At 53.5% G+C, this 17125-nt stretch overlaps 2 protein-coding genes across 7 annotated transcripts; one reads left to right on the plus strand and one right to left on the minus strand.

The window, feature by feature from the left end:
- Positions 1–1598: 1598 nt before the first annotated feature.
- TPPP2 (tubulin polymerization promoting protein family member 2) lies at positions 1599–4479 on the minus strand. Its single transcript, XM_079912772.1, has 4 exons — positions 4017–4479; positions 3039–3217; positions 2683–2836; positions 1599–1878 (listed from the first exon to the last, which is right to left on the minus strand). Exons 1-4 carry the CDS (start codon positions 4035–4037, stop codon positions 1690–1692), a joined length of 543 nt encoding a protein of 180 aa, XP_079768898.1. The 5' UTR covers positions 4038–4479; the 3' UTR covers positions 1599–1689.
- Positions 4480–7967: 3488 nt separating this feature from the next.
- Positions 7968–16729, plus strand: NDRG2 (NDRG family member 2). Of its 6 annotated transcripts, none has more exons than XM_079913493.1 (17): positions 7968–8037; positions 9683–9749; positions 10477–10557; positions 10899–10940; positions 11332–11437; positions 11667–11787; positions 11970–12032; positions 12987–13047; positions 13249–13335; positions 13529–13585; positions 13761–13864; positions 14327–14371; positions 14670–14721; positions 14962–15009; positions 15262–15297; positions 15451–15502; positions 15745–16729. In XM_079913493.1, the coding sequence occupies exons 3-17, from the start codon at positions 10483–10485 to the stop codon at positions 15909–15911; spliced, it is 1116 nt and encodes a 371-aa protein (XP_079769619.1). In that variant the 5' UTR covers positions 7968–8037; positions 9683–9749; positions 10477–10482; the 3' UTR covers positions 15912–16729. The 6 variants fall into 6 exon arrangements, with proteins under 6 accessions (XP_079769619.1, XP_079769618.1, XP_079769620.1 ...); XM_079913492.1 differs by lacking the exon at positions 7968–8037 and adding an exon at positions 8626–8678; XM_079913494.1 differs by lacking the exons at positions 7968–8037; positions 15262–15297 and adding an exon at positions 8626–8678.
- Positions 16730–17125: the final 396 nt, after the last annotated feature.

Genomic DNA, 17125 nt, shown 5'->3' on the forward strand with positions numbered 1-17125 from the left:
ATCCCTGGTACAAGGCTTCCTTCCTGGCTTCAGATGTAGGCAGGATCCCCTCCCAAGAGACCAGGGAGATAGGAAATATGTCCAGAGCTTTGGTCACCATGCAAAGTTGTACTGTCTGCTAGGCTCTTTCTAACTTGTTTATCTCCCCCCATCACTCCTGCCACCACCCTCCCTCTCTCACAGACAGTTTCACCCACCCAAGAAGCTGACTGTGTCCAGTTGGCAGTGACAGTCCATCTACTGGGCCAGATCCTGTATCGTGGCTGGAGGCCCAGAGCCTCAGCTCACACCATGGTACCAGTTCCGAGTCTCAAATCCCCTTCCCTGCCACCCTTCCCTTCTCAGTCTTCCCCATTTCCCTTATGATTCCCTCTACTCCCTCACCCACATGGTAGGTATCTCCAGCTATAGGAACCTCCCTGAGCGTCTTAGAGTCATATTAGCTTCATTTCTCCAGGCCAAGCTCCCTCCCCCGAGCTCTCAGTCTGTTCCTCTCTATGGAATCACTGATTTCCTCTTCATGTAACCTGTCCTTTCTGTCCTCCTTCCACCACGGAGCCCAGTGCAGTCTCTTCCCTACACACCCAACCTCTTTAGTCACCCTTTATTCTTCTCTGACCTCTTTTCCTTCCATCCGTCTCAGCTTGGTTCACTGGATTTCCAAATTATCTTCTCTGACCTATTCCCCCCAGATTCCTGCATCCTTTTATTTCCCAACCTCCTCCTAACATCCCCCAAACTCCAGAATCTGCCTCTGACAAGGCAGGGGTGAAGTGGGCCCAGCTGTAGTCACAGAAGGATTTAAAACCATATCTGAATTATGTAAGATATAACCATTGGATGAAACTGGGTGAAGGGAACATGGGACCTGTCTGTACTTTTTGCATCTGCCTGTGAATCACTGCAAAATAAAAAGATAAAAAAACACATCTGAATTAGTTCTGATTTCATTCCTTTTTCCTCAGTGCACCAGAACTCCTACTCTCAGAGTCCTGGAGGCCACCCACCTCTGGCCATCTTCCTGGGCTACCCTTGGCAGTCAGTAGGATCTTCCATTCCATGTCTACTATGATGGAGGTGGGGTGGGGTAAGACTCACTTCCAGGCTGGGTGTTGAAAATGGATTCTCCCTCCCCATCAGCTCTAGAATAAACTCATAACAGGAGTTAGGCTAAGTAGATCTTTGGCCCACCCTCTCTGGTTTCTATTTCTCCCCAAACAAAACATGGATTGCAACAGATTAGGAAGGTGGAGGGACCGGGAAGGGTCTAGTTGCTAATACCTGGGTCCTACTAGCTCCAATCAGGAATTTCTACTCCCCTTTGGCAGGTCGAAGGGGATGGATATCAGTATTATGTGAACACAAGTAGCAAATACTTTTGCCTCCACATCTAGCTTCTCTCTTATCTCCAAATATATTCCTCAGCCGTGTTCTTAGAAGCTGCTTTTGAAGGGGATGCTACCTAATGGCGGGGAGGCCAAGTAGAGTAAAGGTTGTGGTGCTGAGAACCCCCATCCTTGGGTTTCTCCGCTCCTCTCTCTGCCTCTGCACCAAGGGGCCCCTCTTCCCTCACCCTGGTGGAAAACAGAGCCCATGAGCTGCTGCACACACAGATGTTTATTGTCCCCCAAGCTTCCCGGTGTTAAAGATGCAGGGTCGAGGGCCGGCAGGCTAAGATGACGCTACTCCCTAGTTGCTGCCCTTCTTATCATAGGTGCCAGCACCCTTGTAGCCACTCACGTAGCCTGAGTTGTCAGTCACGTCCTCCCGTCCCACGATGCCTTTGCCCTTGCCGCTCTGGTCAAAGCGCTCCTTGTGGGTGCCCGTGTACTTGCTGGTGTCCGTCAGGTGGCTCACCCCTCCCACCGTCACTGCTTTCTGCAAGCCAGAGGATGAGGCGTCTGAGCCCTCTCCCTTCCCCTCCACTGTCACGCCCCTTCTCTAGAGATGAACTTCTAGCAGTTCGACTAGTTCTCAGAGCTCTTGTTCAACCCTTGGCATGGTGCTGTTTGCTTAGGGCCCAGGTGCAGCTGGAGGCAGGAACTATAATAAGAACCATCCACTTGCGAGGAAGAAATCTGGTTTATGGGAATAAGTGGGGGGAGGTGTGTGTGTGTGTGTGTATTTTTCTGCTTCCAGAGGAGCTAGTTTGACTAGGCTGCAGCCAGAGGACTTCAACCCCAGACCTAAAACACAAAGTCTGTCCTGTTGGGAAGGCCCTGTTTGAAACCTAGAATAGGAAGAGCTTTTAGTAGAGAGGGGACAAGTAGGGAGCAGAGGGCGGGTGACAGGGAGGAAGTCAGATATTTCACCTTACATAAGAGCAAGAAGAGGAGTGGGGATCAGGTACCAAGTCGTCTGCACTCAGTGTCCCCCCAAAGCCGCCAGGCCCTAGTTGCCTGGCCCAGATCCTGGACGCTTGGGAATGAGTCTAAGTTTTACTATTAAAATAGCTGTGGACCTTGGGTAAGTCATTTCCTCTCACAGTTTCCTCACCTCTGAAATGACTCGATGATCTCTAAAGCCTGTTTCAATACCAACAGTGCCCAGAGGCCTTCTGCCCTATCTCCCTGCAGTGCTGCTGTTGGCAGGGGTTAGGGACATCGGCATGGAGGAAGGGACACAGGAGCAGCAGGGACTCAGGGAAGTAGGGTCAGGGGTCAGGAATGAAGACTCACTCACAGTAACACCGGTGGTAGCTGGCTCCTTGCCCTCCATGAGTTTATAAATGTTCTCCAGGGCTTCATCCGGGCTTTTCCCCTTGAACTGCTTCTGGCCCAGTTCTTTCATTGCTTCCTGGAACTGTTGGAAAGTGATGGTTCGGGCATTCTTGGCCCTGATCAGTCAGACAGAAATTCAGGAACTCAGGAACATGAACTCATCACCTTCCAAGGTCCAACCCTCCCCTTACTCAGACAGGGCCTCTACACACTGAGTGCCTTGAGGACAGGGGCTAGCACAGTGCCAGAAGCCCTCCCGCATCCCACCACCTCGTTAGTTCTACTCACCACCCCCGGCTCCCGTCTCTGGTCCCTTACTTGACTTTGCTGAACACGATGTCCACGTCAGTGGAGGTGACCTTCTTGTCATCCATGATGCCACAGTCTTTGCACAGCTTGGAGAAGTTCTTGTTGTTCATTTCAGTGCCACTGCTTGACGATCCTCCAAAGACAGCAAACCGCTGGAATGTTCTTTCTGCTTCTGATGCCATGGTCAACTGGAGGTGGGCGAGAACAGTATGGGGGGAGACTCGGGGGTGAGGGAGGAGGGGAAGGGAGGATTGAGGAGTAATAATGATGAAGGTTCAAGTAAAATCAGGGGCTTCCCTGGTGGCGCAGTGGTTGAGAATCTGCCTGCTAATGCAGGGAACACGGGTTCGAGCCCTAGTCTGGGAGGATCCCACATGCCACGGAGCAACTAGGCCCGTGAGCCTCAACTACTGAGCCTGCGCATCTGGAGCCTGTGCTCTGCAACAAGAGAGGCCACGACAGTGAGAGGCCCGCACACTGCGATGAAGAGTGGACCCCGCTTGCCACAACTAGAGAAAGCCCTCGCACAGAAACGAAGACCCAACACAGCCCTAAATTAATTAATTAATTAAGAAAAAAAAAGAGTAAATCCTATAAAAACAAAAAAGTAAAATCAGAATCAGCAACAGGAACAAACCCCCTTTTCCCTCTCCCTCCCTCCCCCCTTCCCTCTGATTCCCATCTGACCTACTGTTCCCAGTACAAGGGATACTAGTGTGGATCCTACATACTGAACAATCACCACCACCACCCACTGCCCCATCACTTCTGTGTACCTGAGAGTACCCAGATGGTGTCTGACCCTTCCCAGCCTTTGTAAGTAAGTGTGTGCAGATCTGTGAGAGCCGGCTGGCTGGGGAGACTATGTGGCAGTGGGAAGACTGGGGAGAAGAGGGAAGTTCTATGACCTCAGCAGTGTTTCTGTGACATAATTTTCAGCCCTTGCTACAGCCCTAATCTTTGGGGGTGGGGTTCTTAGGTTCCTACCTTGCATGCTGCATTGAGCATGTTGCCAACCTCCTGATCTCTGCAGGTGATCAAGCTTCCCTCATGGTTTCAGCCCCGCTTGACCCAGTCCTCTGGGTCTTGATCAAATTGCCTTATGCTCTGTCCCTCAACAAAAGCTGAGGAGAGCTCAGGGAAGGAGTTAATGGAAACAGGTTGACATCAGTCCAACATTGTCCTGTTTTCTAGTCTCCAGGCCCAGGTTCGTGACCAACATGGAGAATCCCGCTGGGTTTGGCAGACCAGGTGTAATAGGAGCTTAAGTGGCTTCCAAAGTTGGGCCCCACGTGGAAAGAGCACGGGCCTTGGAGGGTCACACATCTGGGTGGGTCAGGGTGAGGTTGAGCCTCAGACTCTAGATAATTTTCTGTGCAGGTCAAGGATGTTCCTTTTTTGTTTGTTTTGGGCTGCGTCGCATGGCTTGTGGGAACTTAGTTCCCCGACCAGGAATTGAACCTGGCCCCGGCAGTGAAGGCACTGAGTAACCACTGGACCGCCAGGGAATTCCACCCCCCGACTTTTCTTTTAAAGTAATGCTATAATTTTATTCAGTTTTTTCTAAATGTGTTGTTTCTTCTTTCAGAAGGGGTTTCTCTTTGGCCTTTTCTCTGGCTGGAAACCATACAGATGAACGAACTTCAGGGCCCCTAAAAGAGAGGAACTAGGTTGGTGACTTTCCTCTCCTTCCCATCTAATCAGTCACCGATTCCTATAATCTCCCTTGTCTTACAAATCCACTCCTTTCTTTCCATTGCTATTCCTCCCACACTTTATTCAAGTCCCTGTCATCTCATATCTAGTTGATTATCCTGGCTTCTAAATGACCTCTTTCCTAAGTCAAATGCTTCACCCCTATCCACCCCATAATCCATCTCTTTTAAACCCCCCATCAGATTAATTTTCACAGAACAATTATTTATCCATTGCTCCTACTCAAGAACACTCTATGGATCTTCAAACCTTTCTGAAATGCCAAACCTTTTTACCTGTCATTCAAGGACCTTCACACTTGGCTCCACTCTACCTTACCAAACATCACCCACCTTTCGTCAACATTACTCTTCATCTGGGGCCATAATGACCTAATCATTATATGCTTCAGAAGCTACCTGAAGCCTAGTGGAGAGGGAATAACCTTGGAGTGGAATGAATCTGGGGATTTCAGTCTTAGGTAAGTCATCTACTAGCTGAGTGGCCTTGGGCAAGTCACTAAACATCTCTCAGCTTTAATTTCTTCATCTGTATAGTGAGGACAATAGTACTTACTTTATATAGTATTAGGGGATAATATATGGGAATTACCTTGCACATAGTAGCTACTATTCAATTCATCCTAGTAACTTGTGTATTTCTGTCCCAAAACTTTCCTTCATGATCTCTCTCTGCCTGGATAGAATGCCCCTCCTTACCACTCAAGTACTCCATTGTTGTACTCTTCATAGGGTTTACCCTAGGAACAAAACCCTTTTCCTGGGACTTCCCTGGTGGCACAGTGGTTAAGAATCCACTTGCCATTGCAGGGGACACAGGTTCGAACCCTGGTCTGGGAAAATCCCACATGCCACAGAGCAGCTAAGCCCTTGCACCACAACTACCGAGACTGCGCTCTGGTGCCCGTGAGCCACAACTACTGAGCTCGCGAGCCACAACTACTGAAGCCCGCGCGCCTAGAGCCCGTGCTCTGCAACAAGAGAAGCCACCACAATGAGAAGCCCGTGCACCGCAACAAAGAGCAGCCCCCACTCGCCACAACTAGAGAAAGCCCGTGCGCAGCAACAAAGACCCAACGCAGCCAAAAGTAAATAAGTAAAAAATAAATTCATTTAAAAAGCCCAAAATGAAACAGCTTGAGCACTGGTTGCTTTAAAAGAAAACAACCCTTTTCCTCCTCTGAATTATACTAAGATAATGGTGCCTAGCCTGTGGGCTGCAGCCTCCTGAGGCAAGGGTTTCTGAGTTATTGCAAGGACCTCTGCAATCTGTATGTACACAGAAGACTGGTTGTTGAGTAAATAATAAGCTTTGCACATGTAGGTGCATAGATGCATAGATGTTGAGATTATCAGAAGACTGAACAAATTTATTTGAAAGTATTGCTGAATTCACGGTTTGTCCCCATCAGGGGATTCTAAAACCTTCATTTGGAAATGGAAATCTCTGATCTCCCACTTGAAAAGGGTGGGAAACTATTGCTATAGGACTTATTGTCTAAACAATTAATTTATATTTACATCACTTCTTAATTTTTTCTATCTTTATACCTTCACTCAACTACTGGATCCTATGCTCTAGAGAGGGTATGACTAGACATCACACTTCTTTGAATTCCATCTATACAGTGGCTTGTATGGAGCAGGTACTTAAAACTGTGGCTTACTGGAAGGTATAGTTTGAAGCTGCTTCTGGCCCAAGAGAAGGAAATTAGAGACAGAAGTATTCTTGTTGGGCCACTGACACTGGGCCAGGCTGAGACCTGCCCTGACAAGGAGGAACCCCATCTTAGATCAGAAGCAGCCTCATTACTGCCTGTGGCAGGCTGAGACCCCAAGCCTAGGACGCAAACAGATCCCAGTGGAAATTTCCCAACTCCTGTCTGCCCTACGCCCCTGCGTTGGCCCCTTATCAGGTTCCCCCTGAGTCATCCTGACCCAGAGACGAATTTAGATGCTGGAACCTCCAGGTCCTTCCCTCCCCCACTCCAAGTAACACTACTTTAGACACATCAGAGGAGGCTGCCGGCAGAAGCTCTCACCCTAGGCTCTCTTTCTCCCCCAGTTGCAGTCGGGCTGGAGAAATCTCTCTTCTGTCTTATGCATCTTTATCTACAGTCCCAATTCCAGCAGGCTTTTCCTTGTCCGGGAGAGTGTTAATATGACATCCAGAGGGGAGAGGGGACTAGGAGAGGAGCCAGAGTACCCAGCTTCTGTGCCAGTTTCTGGGTAAATAGTTATGAAGGGAGTGGGGGAAAGGAATGGAGGAAAACTTGGATGCTCCAAATTGGGGGATCTAGGGGAGATCCTTTAGATGTGGGGCTGCTGAAAGCTGGGCTTGATCCTGACCGGTTCTACTCTGGGTCACCTCCTCCCTCTTGGGCCCTCCTTTCCAATAGACCCTGCCAAGTGGGGATGAAAGGGGCATTGATGTTCCTTGGATGGGATTGGGTCGTGAGTGGTGAGGGTGGTGGTGGTGGGCAGTTCCCAGGCAGGAGGGGGCAGGCAATTTGGGGGTCTTGGTGGGGGCAGTCTGAGCTGGTGTTGCAGTTGGCAGCTCCAGTTCCATTGGCCATTGTTCCCAACTGGCCTGGGGCCCAGCCCCCGAAATGGCAACTCGGGAGCCAGGCTGAAGGAGGATAGGGTGGGGACCTCAGGGGGGGAGGGGGCCTGGAAAGGGTGCAGGTGGGGAGAAATTCAGTCTGGTGTCCTTTTGTCTAAGACAACTTTGAATCCCTTTAGCCACATAACGATCCCCTTCTGGGTGGATTTCCTCTTAGGGGCACAGGGAGGGTGCATATAAGTGGGGGGAGGGCAGGGCGAGTGAGGGGTCCAGGACGTCAAACCCACTCAGGCCCTGAGAGACGCAGCAGTGCCTGAGAAACCAGCGCCTGGGCGATGCGATTCCGCCGGGCCGAGCTGGCCTCACCGTCCTCTGGGCCAGACTAGAAGGGGTTAGCTCGGAAGCCACAGGGTCTCTTGGGTCCCAGCCCAGGACACTGCGTCCTCCCCAAGCCCCCACTCCACCTCCACAGAGTTAACTCCACCCCTGCGCCTGTTTACCCAAGAGTCAGAACCCCTGGGGGTCCCTGGCCCCTCCTCCGCCCCCCCCTTGGGGCCTTGACCCGGGAGTCCCCGTTGGCCATCCTCTCCCCGCCCCCCCCCCGCTCCCGCGATCTCCCTCTATTTATAGCAGCCCCCCGCACTCCCCGTACCCCCCTCCCCGCCTTGTTTTCCAACTCCTCAGGGAGCGGCCGGAGAGAAGGCGTCGGGACACTGCGGAGAGAGAGGAGGTACCAAGGGCCCTGGGAGCCCCCGAGCTGGAACTCCTGCGCCCTCGACGCTCCCACCTCCAGCCCCCACCGCCCAGTCCGCGCAGGCACACCTTCCCCTCCCAGCGGGCGAGACCCCCGCCTCCTCAGCAGCGATCCTCCCTTAACCTAGTACTCTGTTTCCGGGCGGGTGGAGTCAAATCCGTGGGATGCCAGCGCCCTGGATTCGCCTCCCTTTTACCCGTCCCCACCTCGGAGTCTGGGGGCGAAGTAAGGAGCCTGAGTGCGACAGGCAGAGCCAGGTCACGGGCGGGGGCAGTGCTGCGGGCGGGCGTGGGGATCCCCCGCGGGATTAAGGGATCCCCGCGTACCCCACAGCCGCCCCGTTGCGGGTAGCCGGGACCAGAGCCTGGAAGCACCCAGCAGTTTGCTTTCCTTAGAGCTCCCTTCGGGCCCCCAGCACAGGCCCTCCCAGAGCGGCAGGCAGCCTGGGGCGGGGGGAAGGGGGGCGTGTTTACAAGGGGTCTGGGGCGGATCTGCTGGGATCCGGCGGCCCGTGGGCGGGCGAGGGCGGGCCGGGGGCGGGTCTGTGGGGAGCCCGAGCCGGGGCGGGCCGGGGAGTCAAAGGCAAGTGAAGGTGGAAGCGGCCGTGGCGGCAGCAGGTAGGGGGAAGGGCGGGCGAGGGGCCGCGGGGCCTGGCTGGCGCCGAAGGGGCCGGTGGCGGGTGGAGGGCGGTTTGATCCCGATCCCTCGGAGATGACGGCTCGCGGGAAGGGGCCCGCTGGGAGGGCCGCTGGGCCGCCGCGCACAAAGGCGGAGGCTCCGCGGGCTGCAGGGCGTGTTTGGGGCGTGCGCGAGGTTGTGTTCGGGGTCCAGGGCGCTCCGCGCCAGCCGCGCGAGCGTGTCAGTCCCCACGCGGACGCGCAGCGGAGGGACTCGTAGGGACAGGTCCCAGGGGCTGGGCCCAGTCAGTCCCTTCTGTCCTACTCATCCCTTCCCAGCCGGCGCTCGGCCTTTGCAGGTCGTCGGGGCAGGCTGGGAAGAGATTGTGGGACCGCCCCTCACTCTCCGCTGCCTCACCCCTTCTCCACTCGCGGACCCACATCGAGACTGGGTGGAGGAGAGAAGCGAAGGCACGAGGCTTAAAAAAAATTTTTTTTTAAATAGTGGAGAGAAACAGCCGTGCTCTGCTACCCCATCTCACTCGAGAGCTGTCAAAAATCTTGGGGATCCCCTAGTCCCCACTTGTAGTTTGCAAATGAGAAATTGAGGGCAAGAGTAGTGACAGGCTGAGCCAAGGTCACACTGGTAGCAGCAGAACCTCGGACTAGAATCCAGAGGTTCTGACACAAGCCATGCTCTTTCCTCCACATCAGCACTTCCTTCTCTCCTCTCCCAGCCGCCCCCCCCCCCCCCCCCCCCCGCTCCCCGCCTGGACTGATACCTGCTCTCTGTGTTGCTCCGAAGACCCCTCCAGCCTGTACTGATTCTAGCTGAAGCCTAGGGAAGACTTGTTCACTGGACTTGGGGGTACAAATTGGGGAGGGTTAGTGACCTGGCAAGGGTTGGTGACCCAGGTAGTCCAGGTCTTGGCTTAGGCTTTCTGTCCCTAAAAGACCCAGGGTCTGTCTCCCATGTCATTCACCTCATTGCCTTGTTTTCTCAGACCCCAGAGCCAGGAGGAGTGAGAACCCTGACCCTTAACCCCACTGCATACAGCCAATAGGAGCCCAGTAAGTGACCCCACCCCCAGGCTGCTGGCCCTTTACTGTGCTGGTCTGCACAGGTGCTCTGCTCCTCGCCCTGGTCCCAAAGATTGAATATATGCTAATTTATTCACAGTCAGGAAGAAGAGTCTTGAGAGGAAGGGAGGCACTGAGTCAGTTGGACACAGATGTCCCTTGTCCTTCTTTTCTTGTTTCCCCCTCCCCCTCTTGGTCATGTTACTCAGGTCATTTTTAGCCCCTTTCCCTTTGCGCTGCTGACTTTGGGGCTTTAGTTGAAGGTCACAGTCCATGGTGAACTCTCATTACCCATCCTTAGTATCTTTAGAGTACCCAGTCACTGAGCCACGAGTTTCACCCCCTACCTAACTAACTAGGAGTGTGGGGTGGCCCCTAAATATAGCCTGGGACACCCGAGCTGCACTGCTGCCCCACTCTGGTATTTCCATCCAGGACAGGGGAGAGAGGTCCGGAGGTGTGGGTGTTGAGGGGGGTTGGGGATGGCCAGGCTAAAAGGAAGTGGTGTCCTGAGCCCTCCTGCACAAGCCCTCCTCCCCAGCTGCCTGGATCTGGAGTTGGGGGCAGGAAAGGCTCTCTCTGTGTCCGGGAGTAGTCCTCAGCTCCTGGGGCCCTCTGCGCCCTATTGTCCAGGGCTGAGAGAGGAAGCCAGCTGTTCGAGGAGGTGCGGGGGTATGGAGCCAGCCTCCCCAGTCTCCGTGTTTCCTCACCCTGCCAGGCCACCATGGCGGAGCTGCAGGAGGTGCAGATCACGGAGGAGAAGCCGCTGTTGCCGGGGCAGACACCTGAGGTGGCCAAGGTTATCAGAGACCCTCTGACTCCCAGGGCCGAATTCCAGACCTTCAGGCATCCCCCTCACTCCTTACCTTCCCAAATTCATGATCTCCGTCTAACCACACCCCTGCTTTCTCCACGTCTACCTGCGTTTCTCTCCGCATACACCACAATTGAGAGTCCAGGCTTCTGTCCTGTAACTACGCTAACCTTCATCCTCTCCGTGTCTCTTTTTGTCAATCTCTTTCTGTCTTTGGTCTCTGTTGTTCTCTTTACCTACCTTTCTTTATCTGTATCTGTCTCTCCATCTGACTCTGCGTGGCTGTGTGTTTCTGTGTGTATCTGTCCGTGTGTGTCTTTCTCCAGGAGGCTGAGTTAGCTGCCCGAATCCTCCTGGACCAGGGACAGGTAACAGCTTGGGGCAGCCGCAGGTGGGAGGAGGGGCTGTCCTCTCCCCAGGAAGGAAAGGGCCGCTACGTGGCTCTCTCACCTCTCTGCTTCCTCTCCTTCTATTCCAGTCCTTTTCTGTCCCCATCTCTCCCTTTCATTCCTTCTCCTCCCTTCTCAGAGTTCCCTGATGCTCTGCGATCTTTCATTATTCTTTTCCACCCTCAAAATCATCTTCCAGTGTCATTTTTACCTAAACTGAATTCTTGCCGATCCTGTTTCTATTTTTTGGTTCCCGTCTCCTCTCTTTCCCCGCCTCCCCTCAACTCCCTGACTTTTGTGGAGGTTCCTCCCCTGCCTCTTTTCCTCTTAGCCTAACTCCTACCTGATGGTGTGACCTGTTTTCCTGCAGACTCACTCTGTGGAGACACCTTATGGCCCCATCACTTTTACTGTCTATGGCACCCCCAAACCCAAACGCCCAGCGATACTCACCTACCACGATGTGGGGCTCAACTGTAAGGACCTTCACTTCCCTCCCATTTCTTTCTGGGAAGAGGCTGCGGGGAAGGGTAAAACGGTGGTCGGTGTGAGGGGAAGGGTCAGTATGGGAAGGGAGCCATGTGGCACGTCAAGGAAAAGTTCTCTCCTAGCCTGACTGTGGCATGAAAGAAAGAGGGTGGGTTCTGACTTGGGGACATTTTCCCTGTCTAATTCTACTGTTGGGGCGATGGGGATTCTCTTTAGATAAATCCTGCTTCCAGCCGCTGTTTCAATTTGCGGATATGCAGGAAATCATTCAGAACTTCGTGCGGGTTCACGTGGATGCCCCTGGAATGGAAGAGGGGGCTCCCGTGTTCCCTTTGGGGTGAGAATTAGCTCCTTCCCTCCTCATCAGACTGTGAGGCACATGGCAGGCATGGAGAAGATCGGACCGGGGAAGAAGGAAGGGAGGGCGAGTGGTAATTCTGGGAGAGGAAGAGTAGGATACTTGAGGTGGGGGCCGTAAGGGCAGGTTACTATTTTCCTCAACATTCCTTTCTTCCCCAGATATCAGTACCCATCTCTGGACCAGCTTGCGGACATGATCCCTTGCATCCTGCAGTACTTAAAGTGAGAGGCCTGGGGACCCCTCCAAGCCAGAGTTCTCTTTCCAGCACAAGGTGGCCCTTAGAGCTCCTGTGCCCACCATGGCTCCTGGGCGAGTTCTGTGTGGACTAGAAGTACCCTCCCTTCTCCACGCTCCAATCTGATTGTTGAGAGGAAGTGGGTGGGTGTGGAAAACTGACTTGAGTCAGCAGAGTAGCCCTAAGGGATAGAGGAGAAGAAAAGGAAGCTGTGTGCCTGGCCCTGCCTCAGGCTGAGGAGGGGCTTCTCTGATCTGGAAGCTAGAGAAGAAAGAGGAGGGGGTGGCACAACCCCCGAGGAACCAGACAGACCTGTCTTTCCCTCCCACCCCCTCTGCCTCCTCCAGACACACACCTGGTGCCCTCGGCACCCTGTGGGAGTGGGAGAAGGAAAAGAAAGAAACCAGGCAAGGCCTCCTTGCTGCGCATGTAGTGCTGATGATGCTGGGCTCTGTCCTTGGCTTGGCTTTTCCTGGGCACCAGGGCCCTGGGCAGCTCTGGTTCACCCTTTGGCTCTCTTTCTCCCCATTCTTCCTGTTGTTCACTAAAGTTGTATCTTTTATTTAACATCTTGCTTCAAGTTCCCTTCTTCCCAGTTCCTCTAGAGGAACCAGGAACTAAAACAGAACAAGTTGAACTAGCTCCTGAAAGTTGAGGATGGACAAACAGCTACATAAGAAACAGTGTCTGGTTGGTTGGCAAACAGGTGTTTCTTTTCAAGACACTCACTCTCCCAGAGGGAGCTGGGGGAAGACTTCAGGGACTGACGCTGACCACCAGTGTCCATTTTTAGCTCCTTGGCACCTTCTTTTACAGCATCCCCCAAAGGAAGGTCCCTTTCTGTCCTTTGTGCCCGTGGCCTTGGGAAGGAGGGTGAGGAGTTTGGAGAGTCAAAGTTTTGGACACCAGGACCCATTAGACCTACATTTCCCTTTCACAGTTTCTTCACAATAATTGGAGTCGGTGTTGGAGCTGGGGCCTACGTCCTGTCGCGATATGCTGTAAGAAATAAAAAACCCCAGACGAGGGAAAGGCAGGTCCAAGGCCCAGGCAGAGTATTGTTTACTAGTGTGTGTTTAGGGGGGGGACGTGCGTAAGAGGGTGGGGAGACAGGCCCCGTGCAGCCTGGGGTGGATGGAGCTCACCGGGGAGGGGTAAGGCCATGTATGCCTCTGATTTCCATTCCTTCTACTGCCCCTCAGCTTACCCACCCGGATACTGTCGAGGGTCTTGTCCTCATCAACATCGATCCCAATGCCAAGGGCTGGATGGACTGGGCAGCCCACAAGGTTTGGAGGGGCCTGTGCGCTGAGATCTAGGGCGGGCTTCCCCCGTATGGGTCCATTCAGGCTCTAACAACATAACTGATTGGCCTGTGAGCTTCAAGGAGGGAGGATGGAGCAGGAAAGAAGCCATGTCACTTTGCCTAGGTCTTTTCTCCACCTAATGTCCTGAGCTTTCTTACCTGCCCTTTCCACGTAGCTAACAGGCCTCACCTCTTCCATTCCGGAGATGATCCTTGGACATCTTTTCAGCCAGGTAAGTGGTTGTGGAAGATGGAAGAAGTAGAGGGGACCAGCAGGGACTGGAATGCTTGGGGTGACTTCCTTACTTGGGATAGGATCTGGGGAGGGAAGAGGGCTTGCCTCTTCGCATCCAGTAACTGTTGACTTCCCTTCCCAGCCCTAATTATTCTCCCTCTTCTTTCCTTCAGGAAGAGCTGTCTGGAAATTCTGAGTTGATACAGAAGTATAGAAATATCATTACACATGCCCCCAACCTGGAGAACATTGAACTGTACTGGAACAGCTACAACAAGTGAGTGGGCATGTAAGAGAAATGTAGAAGCAGTAACGGGGGTCATGGGAGGCACAGAGAAGGGGAGGGGAGGCTGGGAAGTAGGCCGTGCAAGGCGGGCAGGATTCGGTGGGGAGCTGGGGCAGCTGCAGGACAGACCCAGGGGGGAGAATTATGAGGAGCCGGTCCCCTTGCTCCTGTTACTTCCTTAGATTTCTGGATTCGCAGAAGTTAGATGATCTCGTGTCTTTGTGCCCTTCATCCCCTTCACTGCCCTCTGACCAGGGACCTTGGGCACAAATGACCATAGGGCTCATGCTTGAGGCCTGTCTGCCACTTTCTCCTTCAGTTCCCACCTGTAATCACCAATATTTGACTCTAATTTTGGGGAGGAAGATAACTTCCTCACGGGGGACCTGGCTTCTGTCTGGATGGATAGCACTACTTGCCTAAAATTCCTACTCTTCTTTGCACCCTCTTTAGTCGCCGAGACCTGAACTTTGAGCGTGGAAGCGATATCACCCTCAAGTAAGACTTTAAGGGATAAAGCTTTGCCTCTCTCCCTGGATCTTCCCTAGGTGCTTCCATCCTTTAGAAGGAGAGTCTTTTGCCAGGGAATTTTCTTGTCACCTGCCCCCCCGCTCCATCCTATTTAGCAAATCACGACCCTCTAGGTCTTACCACTTTGAACCCTGTTAGTGGGGTCAGTGAGGTTCAAAAGGCTGTTGCCTCTTTGGAGCCAACATCTTCCAGCTGCTCTTCTGGGAGAAGACGGGGGAGGGAGTGCCAGGGGCTCACCGCCGACTCCTCGACACTATGCCTCTAGGTGCCCTGTGATGCTGGTGGTAGGAGACCAAGCACCCCATGAAGATGCAGTGGTCAGTAGGGAATCTTGGGGTGGGTGAGGGAGGGTGGCAGTCAGAGGGCTGTCTTGCCAAGAGGCAAGCTCTGTTTGGGACAGGGAGAGCAACTTTGGGGCATAAGAGTTTGATTCCTGTTAAGAAGGAGATGGGTAGGGGGCTGATAAGAAAGAAACTGGGTCTGGGTCCCTGGGTTCCTTGTTTGAGAGGGGCCACAGGGAGTGTGGCCTCATTCATTCAGCCTCTTCCTTACTTCAGGTGGAATGTAACTCAAAACTGGACCCCACCCAGACTTCTTTCCTCAAGGTCAGTAACCGTACTCCACGCCCAGCCTGACTCCTGGCCCCCTGTCCAGAGCCATAGATCCTCTCTACATCCAGCTGCTAGGCTTCCAGGGTCCTACATGGGAGCAAGTGGGTGGGTGGAGTAAAAAAAAATAAAAAACACCCTAAAGGCCTGGAGTGGGGAACCTGGGGAAGAGAGACCCTCTTCTACCTCTCGGCGTGGCTTTTTGTTTATGTGTGTGTCACTTTTTCTGGATGGCTGTCTCCTGAACAGATGGCTGACTCCGGAGGTCAGCCCCAGCTGACTCAGGTGAGTACCCCTGCCATCTGTGGGGTGGGATATTAGTGGCCCTGAACGATAGCCTTTGCCACACACCCCATCTCTAACGTGCCACGGCCGTGAGCTCTAGCTCAGCTTCTAACCTCCCCTCGCTGTCTCCCTCTCCTCGTTTTACTTTTACAGCCAGGCAAGCTGACCGAGGCCTTCAAGTACTTCCTGCAAGGCATGGGCTATAGTGAGTATGTGGGTCAGAGGCTGTCATGAGGACAAGGGGTGTTGGCACAGGAGGAGGGAGGGGCGCTGAGGGGAGCAACCCATTTAGGCTTATTCCTGGATTTACAACCATCTGCAAAATCAAGCTCATTGACCCCCGGCCCCATCTATAACTCTCATCTCCAGCCAGGCACCCCACTCTGAGTTCCCAGCCTCTCTTCCCCTCTCCTCTCTGACTGCCTGCTTCTCCTCCTGTCTCCACAGTGGCCTCGTCATGCATGACTCGCCTGTCCCGGTCTCGCACAGCCTCCCTGACCAGTGCTGCATCCCTGGATGGCAACCGATCCCGTTCTCGCACCCTGTCCCAGAGCAGCGAGTCTGGGCCTCTCCCTTCAGGGCCCCCAGGGCACACCATGGAGGTCTCCTGTTGAATGACCCTTGTTGCCCTGGGTGTAGGACCCAGCCCTCATCTCCCCCAGCACTAACCTGGGAGGTGCGTAGGGCACTGGGCCAGAGTGAGCAAGGGAAGCGGGGCAGATCGTGTGTGGAGAGGAACTTGATCTTTGATTGCTACCCTAACCTTGACCTCTAACCTGTGATTCCCCTCAGCTCCTGGGAGAGATGTCCTAATATCTCTTAGGGACCCAGACCCCTAAATGACCCCCCTCCATCATGGTGTTAAGGCAGAGAAGGCACGTATCCCCTCTCCCCACTCTGGGTGTCTGTAGCTAAGGGATGAGAGGTTGTTGTAGTTGTCCGTGGCGTCTCCTCCAGACTCTGCCTCCTTTTGCCATATTGCAAGAGTCGGGGGCTCGCGGCCGGGGTACCACTCACCAAAGCTGATATGGCTTCTCATGAACCCTTCAGACTGCTGAAGGGCATGGGCCTAAATGAATGTGTGTCGGGAGAACTGCTTATGGGTTCGTGGTCCTCAGGATGTGACAGAAACATTCAGTGTGGAAATGGAAGCTGGAATGGGAAGTGGTGGGCAGTGAACAAGTGTGACAGAAGGATTGGAGCTGGGCAATAGGAAGGGGGCTGGGGCCATTGGCTGCTCTAACTTTGGTAGCTGTCTAGACAGTGTGTGTCTAGAGTGGGAGGCGGGGAGGGAGCCAAGCTGGGCAGGGCTGCTTGGGGTTTGGCATCGCGGTGGGAAGGGCTGCCTTGGGGCTCTGACCACCGTGCGTTATGTGTGGGGGGCGCCCTCCTGTCTCCCACAACTTCTGCTGTAACAATAAACTGTAGAGGAATCCGAGTTCCATTCTTCTTCTTTGTCTGAGTATGCCTGCCTCATGCCCCTTTCCTGCCCTCTCCCTGCCCAGCTCTCACATTCTCTTCTCAAAGTGACAAAAACCATGGGAGAGGGCATATATAGCATAGACACACCACAAAATGTGACCTCATAGTTACTGGTCCCTATTCCAATAGGATGGTATTGTCCTCGATATTGATAGTATTTTCAAGTTTGGGGTGGGAGGAGCTACTCAGATCTTAGGATACTTCATATCTGTGGAATGGACCATTGAGAAATGCCACAGGATTTCAGAGACGTCACCAACATCGTGATCTTAAAGAAGGAAGTGTAGAAAGCTGACTAAGTGTTCAAGGACATCTCGTGACTCATTTTCCGGCAGGATCCTCCCTA

The sequence above is a fragment of the Stenella coeruleoalba genome (assembly GCF_951394435.1).
Source record: "Stenella coeruleoalba genome assembly, chromosome: 2".
NCBI lineage: Eukaryota > Metazoa > Chordata > Mammalia > Artiodactyla > Delphinidae > Stenella > Stenella coeruleoalba.

Excerpts from the sequence above, each read along its gene's own strand:
- NDRG2 (XM_079913493.1), top strand. The coding sequence starts at position 10,483 with ATGGCGGAGCTGCAGGAGGTGCAGATCACGGAGGAGAAGCCGCTGTTG. Across the intron at positions 11,788-11,969 it reads GCTCCCGTGTTCCCTTTGGG|ATATCAGTACCCATCTCTGG; the intron begins GTGAGAATTAGC and ends TTTCTTCCCCAG. Across the intron at positions 15,298-15,450 it reads GTCAGCCCCAGCTGACTCAG|CCAGGCAAGCTGACCGAGGC; the intron begins GTGAGTACCCCT and ends TTACTTTTACAG.
- TPPP2 (XM_079912772.1), bottom strand. The coding sequence starts at position 4,037 with ATGCTCAATGCAGCATGCAAG. Across the intron at positions 2,837-3,038 it reads ATCGTGTTCAGCAAAGTCAA|GGCCAAGAATGCCCGAACCA; the intron begins GTAAGGGACCAG and ends CTGACTGATCAG. Across the intron at positions 1,879-2,682 it reads CAGCTACCACCGGTGTTACT|AAAGCAGTGACGGTGGGAGG; the intron begins GTGAGTGAGTCT and ends TCTGGCTTGCAG.